We start from the raw sequence: 12541 nt of genomic DNA, 5'->3' as shown, positions 1-12541 counted from the left end.
CAGTTATGAAAACAAAATTAAGACAAAAAGAACAATAGTTTTAAGCCCTAGATCCAATATGTAGTAACTCTTACAAACATAATTTCTCCAAGGTTCAGTTTTTTCCTTCTCTGAAGCCGTGAGGTTACTGCTGTACTGAATTCATTTGGTTGGTCTGGGAGTTAAATGAGAAAAGGTCTATAGGAGGTGAGATCTGACACATTAAATACCCTCGTATAAGGAAGACCTCATTGTAACACTTTCCTGCAAAGCTAATGCTCCGATCAGGTATGGAGTAAGTTATGATCAAAAACCCAAGATGCTCACATCCAACTTATTCTCCAGTTTTCTAGAAGGTTATCTTAATTTTTTTTTTCATTTTGTGTTAATAAATACTAGCATATTCGAATTTTCAAAAAGGCAGCTGAAGAGTTGATTCCCCATATATTTCATCTAATGCTTTTATGCTTGTGTTTTATGCTCACATTGGCTGCCTGGTTTTTCATTGTTGTTTGTTTGTTTGTTTGTCTTTTTAGGGCCGCACCCGCGGCATATGGAGGTTCCCAGGCTGGGAGCCAAATGGGAGCTGTAGCTGCCAGCCTACACCACAGCCACAGCAACTCGGGATCCGAGCCATGTCTGCGACCTACACCACAGCTCATGGCAACACCAGATGCTTAACCCCCTGAGCGAGGCCAGGGATGGAACCCGTATCCTCATGGATCCTAGTTGGGTTCGTTAACCGCTGAGCCATGAAGGCTGCCTGTTTTTTGTTGTTTACTTTTATCATCAGTGGAGAGGAGAGGGAAGAATAATACATAAATGATGATTGAAAGAAGATTCTATAGTGATGCAGTAGAGGGAGAAGTGAACCCTCTTGGAGTTTGGAGAACTCGAGACACCAGCAATCACCTGTGTCCCCAACACAAGTGTCATCCCAGTGTCGACAACCACCCATCACAATAAATGACTGTTGCTGATCTGAACTTTGCTAATCTTGTGACAGGCCCACTATAAAACAGGTACTTTGCTGACCTCTGAGAATGCAAGATTCCAAGGCTCAGATGAGGCCCATCTTTGAATTCAACTATAAAATAACTATAATTGCATCAAGACTTCCCATAAAGCCAGGTCACCATGCACACAGAGATACTTAAAAGGCTGAACAAATCAAGTTCAGTTTTCAACTTGGCGTTTAGAACCCGTCACTCCGTCACTGATTTCGGTCGGGGGCTAAACACCACTTACTGTATGCACATCCGTACACTTCAATCCGCATCCCAATCCGGCCCTTGGGGTTCCAGGTTAAGGGGAGGAAGCGCACAAATCTGGCTTCAAAGGGAGGCTGGAGTCTGTAGTGCACCACACTGTCTGCATTTGTGTTTCCTGGAAAACCCTGGGAGAAAAATGGAGACAGGGATCAATACATCGGCAGAACATCATCTTGAATGGATGTGGGTTACAGGTACAACTGAATCGCTTTGTCGTCACAACCTTTTGTGTCAACTGTACTTCAATAAAGCTCTCAAAAAAGAATATCATCTTCTTGTCACCTCACACGCTAATGAGGGATCAATGCTTCCCTTTGGTAATATGCAAATGACTGCCTGCTGTAGAGAAAGTCTGCTAACCTTTAAGGGGAATGTGACAACCTCTCTTCAATGCCTAGGTTAATCAGCATCCTCTAAATTTTCCTTATTTGCATGGTAGTTTAAATTTCAATGGCACCTTTACACCATCCAGAAACTGCTACTTTTGATGGCTTGCTTTTAGAAAGTTACTCATCCTCTAAATCATTTACTTCCTAATCTCCAGGCAGTCAAGACACTCACAAGCAACCTCATGTCCACGGCAATCAAGCACAAGGGTAACTTGTAAGATTTGCAATAAGAATCCTAGAGCTGGGAGTTCCTGTCGTGGCTCAGCGGTAATGAACTTGACTAGGACCCATGATGACGCAGGTTCAATCCCTAGCCTCACACAGTGGGTTAAGGATCTAGTGTTGCCGTGAGCTGTGCTGAAGGTCGAAGATGCGGCTCGGATCGAGCCGCCTTGCTGCGGCTTTAGCGTAGGCCAGCAGCTATAGCTCTGATTCCACCCCAAGCTTGGGAACTTCCATATGCTGCGTGTGCGGCCCTAAAAAGCAAAAAATAAAAGAGTCCTAGACCCTGGAATTTGAGAGCTAGGTGGAACCTGGACAGTGTTCTACTTCAAAAGCCTTAACCTATAAGTGCAAAACTCAAGCCTAAGAATGTGAAAAGACTCTGGAGCAATAGATAACTATTATCCAGCATGGCCAGGACTAGATCTGGGGCTTTGGGTTTCAATCCTAGTGTTCATTTTGTATTGTCAGACTGCCCCAAGTTATCACATTTAGGGGGTGGTTGGGGAAAACACACCAACACCAAATGCCACAAAAGAGAGGTGTGCTTTCTTAGCTGCACTATCTGGCTTCATGCAAGAGGGCCCAACACAAGAGCAAAGGAACTTGTTATAAGGACAGTGACTTCTTTCTCATTTTCTTTTTCATGTAAATATCAAGTAGAGAAACCCAAAAGTAGACGATGTTGCAGTAACACACTGATTATAGATATGTTAGTAACGATTTAATCAGTTTTTAAAAGGTCATACTTATATATATGAGAAAAATTAACAAAATCCAGCACAAGCTCCGACACACAGGGAGTGCAATTCTATGCAGCCTCTCCATCTTGGCAAATCTCTTTTGAACAGTGTTTACTGAAGCGTTCTGTACTTTTACATGGAAAAGAAAATGAAGGTTGGGAAATGAATTTGATTACCCCTTATTAACAAATCCACACCCTGCTCACCCCTCCTGTCTTGCCAACCGTAGTAAACAACAATACATCGATACCCAGGAAGTTTTGGGATGAGTTGACAACCCATTTGTAAACAAGTCCTTTTGTCCCTGCCTCCAAAGTCCATCCAAATGCAGGGCTCCTCTCTCTCTCCACCCAATCCTTGGGACCTGCTGTAGCCTCCTATGGACCAGAACTTCCACCAGCAATTTCTGCCCTTGTGCCACAGGGTCAAGCTTCTGCATTTGAAACTCTATACCCCTTTTTTAAAACTGTTTCTTATTGATTCTTCATCAGATTCTTCTTAACCAACTTTCCAGGTGGTTGATGCTACAGAGAAGCCATAACAATGCAAGGTGTTCCTAACTGTAACAGAGCATCTTAACAGAAAATGCTGCCCCATCCAAGGATGTGACCAGTTTATGCTCTGAAAATGAATAAGGGCTCTCAGGTATGTGTGTTTCTTTTAAAATCTGTTGTAAAAAAAATGTTAAACCTAGTTAAATGCCACCAATTTTTGGGAACCCACACTCAACGCATAAAATGTACTATTATTTGGGGCTAGGTCACCTTCAAGTTCTGCACTCTTTGATCTCACAAAGTTTATTAACCAGAAGTCAAAGGGTCTCCACTTAATAGTAATAAATGAAGGTCCTCCACTTAACGGTAATAAAATTAGGGAACAAAAGGAGCCGACACTTCTTTTGGCCACATCCACAGCATGTGGAAGTTCCAGGGCCAGGTATCGGACCTGTGCTATGGTAGCATGACAGTGCTGGATCCTTAACCCACTGAGGCACCAGGGAATGCTGGACTGACACTTCTTATGTCCCCTCCCACTAGAGGGACAAACTCACCTACCTGACATGCAGTTAATACAAACAGCCAGATATAATCCTGCAGCACAAGAGCAAGACTTTTCTTAGTTCAGCCAAGAATGATACCTGCCTAGTTATTTGGCCTTGTGAAACAACCAGAGCAAGCCACGCCAAATTAGTAATCAAGTCTGTGAACCAAGGAGTTCCCGTTGTGGCACAGTGGTTAACGAATCCAACTAGGAACCATGAGGTTGCGGGTTCGATCCCTGGCCTTGCTCAGTGGGTTAAGGATCCGGAGTTGCGGTGAGCTGTGGTACAGGTCACAGACACGGCTCGGATCTGGCATTGCTGTGGCTCTGGCGTAGGCCAGTGGCTACAGCTCCAATTCAACACCTAGCCTGGGAACCTCCATATGTCGCGGGAGCGGCCTAGAAAAGGCAAAAAGACAAAAAAAAAGTTTGTGAACCAAGACCAGGGACATTTCCTTGGTACAAAGGGATGGGGAGTTCCCATTGTGGCTCAGGTGTAACGAATCCAACTAGTATTCATGAGGACACAGGTTTGATCCCTGGCCTTGCTCAGTGGGTTAAGGATCTGGCATTGCCGTGAGCTAAGGTGTAGGTCACAGATATGACTTGGATCTGGCATTGCTGTGGTTGTGGTGTAGGCTGGCAGCCGCAGCTCCAATGTGACCCCTGGCCTGGGAACTTCCATACGCCTTGGGTGCAGCCCTGAAAAAAAACACAGATGGAACTAAGAAAACGGAAAATTCAAATGTAATGAGAGCGCACATCCTAGACATTGTAAAACTTCTTTTTGGCTAATGAGTAAAACGCAAACGTGGAGGCACTTAATCATTTCTCTTCAATTAAAGTGACATCTTTGGCCTGCATCATCCTTTCTTTCGATAGTTAACAACCATAAACTCTTTTCACTGCCCCCATACCCCATAGAGGAATTCAAGAATGTTCACCTCCCCCATTATATTTGATCCCAGGCTGATATAGGTAGAAGCAAGATTTTCTCAGCCCCACCCCTGCCTAGGATATGGTCTTAAGCTGTTACTACCTGCCACAAGCCACAGTTCCTTCATCTACAAAACCAGTTGGGTAAAACCAAACTCTAAAGGTTGGAGTCCTGATAAAATGAGATAATGTCTGAAAAGTAACCCACCCACTGCCACCTGGAAGTAAAAGCTCCAGGAATGGCAGCCACTGTGATTGTGGGTTGTAGGTGACGGGTTTTTGTTTTTGTTTTTGTTTTGGCATTTTAGGGTCACACCTGCGCAATATGGAGGCTCCCAGGCTAGGGGTCCAATCGGAGCTACAGCTGTTGGCCCACACCACAGCCACAGCAATGCCAGGTCCAAGCCACATCTGTGACCTACACCAGAGGTCACAGCAACACCGGATCCTTAACCCACTGAGCAAAGCCAGGGATCGAACCCGAAACCTCGTGGTTCCTAGTCAGATTCGTTTCCACTGTGCCATGATGGGAAATCCTGTAGCTGATGTTTTGATTACTGTCCATGCATTTGGCAGAGACAGCTCACCTGTCAGACTCTGCATTCCATTCTTTACATTTTATCTCAAGTTCAATGGCTAAGACATCCAGATAAAGAGTCAGAAGAGGAACACTGGCTCTTACATTCATTGCAATTCCAATATCAGGAGTAAAATTACTATTTATTTTAATGGGGCTGGCAAAAATTGTAAACCTCAGCATAAACTATGTGATGAAATTATTTCCTGGGAATGATACTTAAATTGTTTTATTTACCTTATATTGTATTGCTTCTTTCTGAAGTTCTCTGTTTATTAAATATAAACTGAAAACTGTGCTTCGGCATGATGACAATGCCCTACAGCAGAAGGAATTTCTCTGTTTGTTTAAATGAATTTAAGACAGAGTACTATTTAAGAAATATTTCAAGGGAGAATAATCGATGTTAACAGTCGATGAATAGAGGAGACAAAGACACTCTCGTCAACCTCTGAGATCTGTGTATAAAATGAAGCATTCATTCTATGTGATTTAAATTTTATTCAAATATTTGGAATATATGCACATGTGTCTACCTAAATGGACGCATATGTGATTATCTTAATTCATTCTAATTTTAAGAAATTACACATGGAAATCACAGAGACTCACCTACAGGAGTGAAAGTTCTGAACCCCACATCAAACTCCCAAGTGGGGGGATCTGGTACTGGGAGAAAGAGCCCCTGGTGTATCTGGCATTGAAGGCCAGTGGGACTTGTGCACAGGAGCTCCACGGGACTAAGGGAAATGGAGACCCCATTCTTAAAAGGCACACACAGACTTTTAAGGGTCCCAGGGCAAAGCAAAGTCTCCATAGGAATCTGGGTCAAACCTGACTGCAGTTCTTAGAGGACCTCCTGGGAAAACAGAGGTGAATGTGGCTTGTTGTGAGGGAAGGACATTGAAGGCAAAGCTCTCTGGAATATTCATCAGCATGCCTTTCTCTGGAGCTGGCCATTTTGGGAAAATCCAGCCCCACCCATCAGTGCTGGGAAGCCCCAGGGCAAACAACAATCCAGGTGGGATCACAGCCCCGCCCCTCAGTAAACAGGCTGCCTAAAGACCCCTCAGGCCACACAGCTGCCTCTAATCCCACCCAGAGACAAAGCCCCACCCACCAGTGGGCAGGCATCAGCCCCTCCCATCAGGAAGCCTACAGCAAGCCCTATACCAACTTCAGCCACAAGGGGGGCAGACACCAGAAGTAAGACAGGCTACAACTCTATTATCTCTAAAAGATCACCACACCAAAAACCTATAAAAATGAAAAGACAGAGGACTATAACTCAGATGAGGGAGAAAGGAAAAGCCCCAGAAAATCAGCTAAGTGATCAGGAGATTCTTAACCTCTAGGAAAAAGACTTTAGATTGTTGATGCAAGACATTGGAAATAAACTGGAGGCAAAGATGGATAACTTACAGGAAACACTGACCAAAGAGATGCAAGATATAAAACTTAAACAAGAAGAGATGCAAAATACAATAACTGAAATAAAAAATTCACTAGAAGCAGCTAACAGCAGAATACAGGAGGCAGAAGAACAAATAAGCGAGGTGGAGGACAGATTAGTGGAAATTATGGATGCAGAACAGAAAAGAGAAAAAGGATTGAAAACAAATGAAGAGAGTCTCCGAGAACTCTGGGACAACATTAAATATACCAACATCCATATTATGGGGGTGCCAGAAGAAGAGAGAGAGAAGGGGACAGAAAAAATATTCCAAGAGATAATAGCCAAAAGCTTCCCTAACATGGAAAAGGAACCACTCACTCAAATCCAGGAAGTGCAACGAGTAACAAATAAAATAAACCCAAGGAGGAATACACTGAGACACATATTAATCAAACTAACCAAAATTAAAGACAAAGAGAAAATCTTGAAAGCAGCTAGGGAAAAGAAACAAGTAACATACAAGGGAACCCCAATAAGGTTATCAGCAGATTTTTCAGCAGAAACTCTGCAGGCCAGAAGGGAGTGGCATGATATACTTCATGTGATGAAAGGGGAAAAAACCTCCAACCAAGAAGACTACCCAGCAAGGCTCTCATTCTGATCTGAAGGAGAAATCAAAAGCTTCACAGGTAAGCAAAAGCTAAGAGAATTCAGCAACACGAAACCAGCCTTACAACAAATACTAAAGGAACTTCTCTAGGCAGAAAAGAAAAGACAGCAACAGGAAACAAAAATACCACAAATGACGAGGCTCACCAGTAAAGGTATATATGCAATAAAGATACGAAATCATCCATGCACAATTATGCCACCAAAATCAGAAATCATCTGAAGAGGTGGGTACAAATACAGAACACTGGAGACGCACTTGCAATTATGAGACCAACAACTTAAAACAATCTTATATATATATATAGACTCATATCAAAACTTCTGAATAACTGCAAACCAAAAATCTACAATTGATACACAAACAAATAAGAAAAAATCAACTCAAATACAACACTAAAGATAGTCATCAAACCACAAGAAGAGAGAACAAGAGAAGAAAGAAAAAAGAGCAACAAAAACAAATCCAAAGCAATTAATAAAATGGCAATAAGAACATACATACCAATAATTACCTTAAATGTTAATGGACTAAATGCCCCAACTGAAGGACACAGACTGGCTGAATGGATACAAAAACGAGACCCATATATATGCTGTCTTCAAGAGACCCACTTCACTTCTAGGGACACATACAAATTGAAAGTGAGAGGATGGAAGAAAATATTTCATGCAACCAGGGATCAAAAGAAAGCTGGAGTAGCAATACTCATATCAGACCAATAGGCTTTAAAATTAAGAATATTTTAAGGGACAAGGAAGGTCACTACATAATGATCAAAGGATCAATCCAACATAGGCTCACCACAATATATAAGGCAACTGCTAAAACTTTAAAAGGACAAATCAACAATAACACAATAATAGTGGGGGACTATAACACCCCACTTACAGCAAAGGACAGATTATCCAGACAGAAAATCAATAAGGAAACACAGGCCCTGAATGAAGCAAGAGACCAGATGGACTTAATAGATATTTATAGGACATTGCATCCAAAAGCAACAGAATACACATTCTTCTCAAGGGCACATGGAACATTCTCTAAGATTGATCACATCCTGGGCTACAAATCCAACCTTAGTAACTTTAAGAAAATTGAAGTCATATCAAGCATCTTTTCCAACCACAATGCTATATGACTGGAAGTCAACAGCAAGAAAAAACCTGCAAAAAACACAAAAACATGGAGACTCAACATGTGCTACTAAACAACCAATGGATCACTGAAGAAATCAAAGAGGAAATTTAAAAATGCCCAGAAGCAAATGACAACAAAGATACAACACTCCAAAACCTATGGGATGCAGCAAAAGCTATTCTAAGAGGAAAGTTTATAGCAATACAAGCCCACCTCAGGAAACAAGAAAAAGCTCAAATAAACAAGCTAATTTTACATCAAAAGCAGCTAGAGAGGAAAGTTTATAGAAATACAAGCCCACTTCAGGAAACAAGAAAAAGCTCAAATAAACAAGCTAATTTTACATCTAAAGCAGACAAGACCTAAAGTTAGTAGAAGGAAAGAAATCATAAAGATCAGAGCAGAAATCAATGAAATAGAAATGAAGAAAACCATAGTAAAGATCAATGAAAAGAAATTCATGATTTTTGTCCTATATAGAACTATCAATAGCTTCTTTGGATACAAATAAATGATGCATTTCCTTAAGGATACAGAAATTAAATGAAATAAGTTTGGTGCAGGAGGGATCTCTCCTAGCATGCCACTCTGACGTTTGGGGCTTATAACTGAAAAGATCTCATATTTTTTTAACTATGCTAATGTTTATCTTTTAAAAACATGGAATAATCTATTATTTGGATTATATAATTTTGCTTTGGTGTTTCCAGAACAGATATAAGTGTACAGGCCAAGCACAGAATGTCAGAAACAAAGGCCCACTCTTGCCTTGCTCCAATAAGTGGAAAAAAAAAAAAAATTGAAGCTCAGAGGAATAGGAAGAAAAGCCCTCCATGGAAAAGGGAATGCTCCCACGTTGTTGGTGGGAATGTAAATTGTTGCAGCCACTATGGAAACCAGTATAGAGGTTCCTCAAAAAACAAAAAATAGAGTTGCCATATGATCCAGCAGCCCTATGTTCATAGCATCACAATTATATATGCAGCCAAGACATAGAAATGACCTAAATGTTGAACAACAGATGAATGGATATAGAAGATGTGGCACATATACACAATGGAATATTACTCAGCCATTAAAAAGAATGAAATAATGCCATTTATAGCAACATGGATGGCTATAGAGACTATTATACTAAGTGAAATAAGTCAGCTAGAGAAAGACAAATACCATATCATATCACTTATGTGTGGAATCTAAAATAAGACAAAAATGAACATACCTAGGAATCAAAAGCAACTCACAGACATAGAGAAGAGATTTGTGGTTGCCAAGAAGGAGGGAAGTGGGGGAGAATTGGGAGTTTGTGACTAGCGGAGACAAACTATTATACATAGAATGGATAAACAACAAGGTCCTACTGTACAGGCACAGGGAACTATAATCAATACCCTGTGATAAACCATAATGGAAAAGAATATGAAAAAAATGATATTATGTGTATAACTGAATCACTGTGTTGTACACCTGAAATTAACACAACATTGTAAATCGAATATACTTCAATAAAATTTTTAAAAATGAAAAGGTTAAATAACTACAATTTTTTTTTTTAAAAAGTCCTCCATGGAAGCCTTATAGCCACTGATGCTTCTGCAGCTGCCCTCGTTTTAGGATCAAAGTTTCCACAGTGAACAAGGTCATCCCATATAGAGAGAACCAGTGACAACCAGCTTCCACAAAATCCATCTCCATCCTGTTACCTACATGATGTTGGGGAAGTCAGCATTTTTTTTAATGTATAAAGTAGGAACAAGACTCTCTATCTTGGCATTTCGATGAGTTAGTGTAAGGAATTTTATAGGCTGATAATCTAACCATTTCCTTTACAGCATTCCTCTCTGTTATCTATCACAGAATGAAAAAACAAACCAACACAACTCTCCCCACTCTTGATCCCCAGAACCACCTTAGTTTGATGTGGACTCAATATTCAACAGCTTAAGGGCATCATAATTGGAAGTTTTATCCCATATGAAGAATAAACATTGTTTGATAAAGTGATTCAGTTTCCACAAGCATGTTCTTTAGCTGCAGGTGAAAGTGACTGGAGTCTGAGGAGTGGGGTCCAACTCACACACTACAAATGTGTTTCTAAGATAATTTATTTAGAAATTGATGCCATTTCTGAACAGTTGCCAAGTCCCCATTTAGCGTGTTTAGCAATCACATTAGCATCATCTAAACAATCACCAGAAAGGATCAGCATGAGGCTCATGTAGGTTAACGTGAGTTATCTCTGGTGTAACATGAATCATCACAATTCTGTGTTGCCTCGCCTTCAAGAGGTTCATTATACATTTATTATTTTAAGTTTGAAATATTTGTGTCTTAAGAAAGACTTGCATCAAGTCTTTATTTCACAATGTGCGAGGTACTGCTTATAAAAACAAGTCTCAATATTAAAAATAAAGATGAAGTCTCTACTCTGTGCCATTAGGAAATCAGAGAGTCATAACTCAAGCCCACTGTTAATTGTCATTTACCACCTCTCAAAGAAGTGGTAAAATGTTGGGATCAAGGGGTGCACAGGAATCCCCAAGTTCAAGGTCTGGCCCTTTTAATTGCTGGACCATAATGGTCTTAGACAAAACAACTTATCTCCCCAATTCTCAGCTGCTTCACGAGTCATGTGGAAATAATAATAATATTTTGTCCCCATTATTTCCAGTGGCTCGCAGACCATGAAAAAGTACATTAAAATTATTTCCTGCAAATCAGACCATGTACAAAGTTGTACTCAAATGCATTAAAGCAAATGTTCTTATAAATTATTTTTAATATTTTCTTGAACTGCAAATACTGTAACATTTATACATGAATAAAATTAAGGAAAGTGTCCTACTTTCCCTTTAGTTTGATCAAGTGGACTGAAAACTCAGTAACACGGTTTGTGATGCCAAATATGTGACCTGGAGTGAGTCACACGCACTCTTGAGACCTTAGTATATCCAGAGGGGGTCCTTTGTACCAAGTGAATTCTAAAGTTTTCCCTTGTGCAGAGAAGTCTTCCTCAACAGTGTTCCAGAAAGTAAAAGAACAATCTCTCCTTAGCTTGATTAAAATAAGCAAACATCTCGAGTTCCCACTGAGGCTCAGTAAGTTAAGAACCTGACTAGTATCCATGAGGATGAGGTTTGAATTCCTGGCCTCACTCAGTGGGTTAAGGATCCAGGGTTGCTGCAAGCTGTGGTGTAGTTCAAAGAAGCGGCTTGGATCTGGCATTGCTGTGGCTGTAACTATAGCGTAGGCCTGCAGGTGTAGCTCCATTTCAACCCCTAGCCTGGGAACTTTCATATGCCGCAGGTGTGGCCCTAAAAAGAAAAAAATTAAAATAAAATAAGCAAACATCTACCTAAAGTGCACTTAAAATATCTGCTTTCCAGGCATTTATGCAAAATATTCTGCCATGAAAATCTCAACTTGTGGTCAAGGTCTTAGAAAAAGTATGCACTTAACCAGCATTTCCGGTTTGGGTTGATGGTCCCTTGGTGGAAGCAAGTCACATGAGTCAAAAACAAAAAGAGACAAACCTTTCAATGTGTCCTGCCACATTCTTTTTTTTTGTCTCTTTTTGTCTTTTCTAGGGCTGCACCCCTGGCATATGCAGGTTCCCAGGCTAGGGGTCTAATCGGAGCTGTAGCACCGGCCTACACCAGAGCCACAGCAACGCCAGATCCAAGCTGCATCTGCGACCTACACCACAGCTCTTGGCAACACCGGATCCTTAACCCACTGAGCGAGGCCAGGGATTGAACCCACAGCCTCATGGTTCCTAGTCCCATTCGCTAACCACTGAGCCATGACGGGAACTCCAAGACTGTTATTTTGAAATCGGTGTATGGTTGTTGAAAACAAGGCTATGACACTGCAAATAAAGTTATGGGTAGTTCTATACATGGACAGAATTTATTTTTGAAAAATGAATTAGCTTCCAATATTTGAAGAGAATCACAAAAGAATGAAATGAAGTGTAGTTACTGTTATAAGAAATGCCTCAAATGAGTATTGAGTAGTGTGCATATTCTATTAGCCACCTCAAGGAATTAAATATATTAATTAAGCTGAAGAAATTAAATAAAGCACTTAACTCGGAGTCTCGACGGTTTTGAGACTATTGTGAGAAGAGCACTAACCCAGCAGCCTCCTGTATATGTTGAAAACAGTAATATATAAA

The 12541-nt window shown here is 40.8% G+C and overlaps 1 protein-coding gene across 3 annotated transcripts in view; it reads right to left on the bottom strand.

Annotated features, from left to right (window-relative positions):
- LOC125116656 (contactin-associated protein-like 3) overlaps positions 1-12541 on the bottom strand; it is a 200478-nt gene that overhangs the window by 108591 nt on the left and 79346 nt on the right. For all 3 annotated transcript variants that reach the window (XM_047762089.1, XM_047762091.1, XM_047762090.1), the window contains exon 4: positions 1228-1375. In XM_047762089.1, coding sequence (XP_047618045.1) covers positions 1228-1375 — 148 coding nt within the window. The remainder of the gene's footprint in view (positions 1-1227; positions 1376-12541) is intronic.

Source organism: Phacochoerus africanus, chromosome 15 (assembly GCF_016906955.1).
Source record: "Phacochoerus africanus isolate WHEZ1 chromosome 15, ROS_Pafr_v1, whole genome shotgun sequence".
Lineage (NCBI taxonomy): Eukaryota > Metazoa > Chordata > Mammalia > Artiodactyla > Suidae > Phacochoerus > Phacochoerus africanus.
The sequence above is the reverse complement of the archived record's forward strand: the minus strand, read 5'-3'. Positions and strand labels throughout refer to the sequence as shown.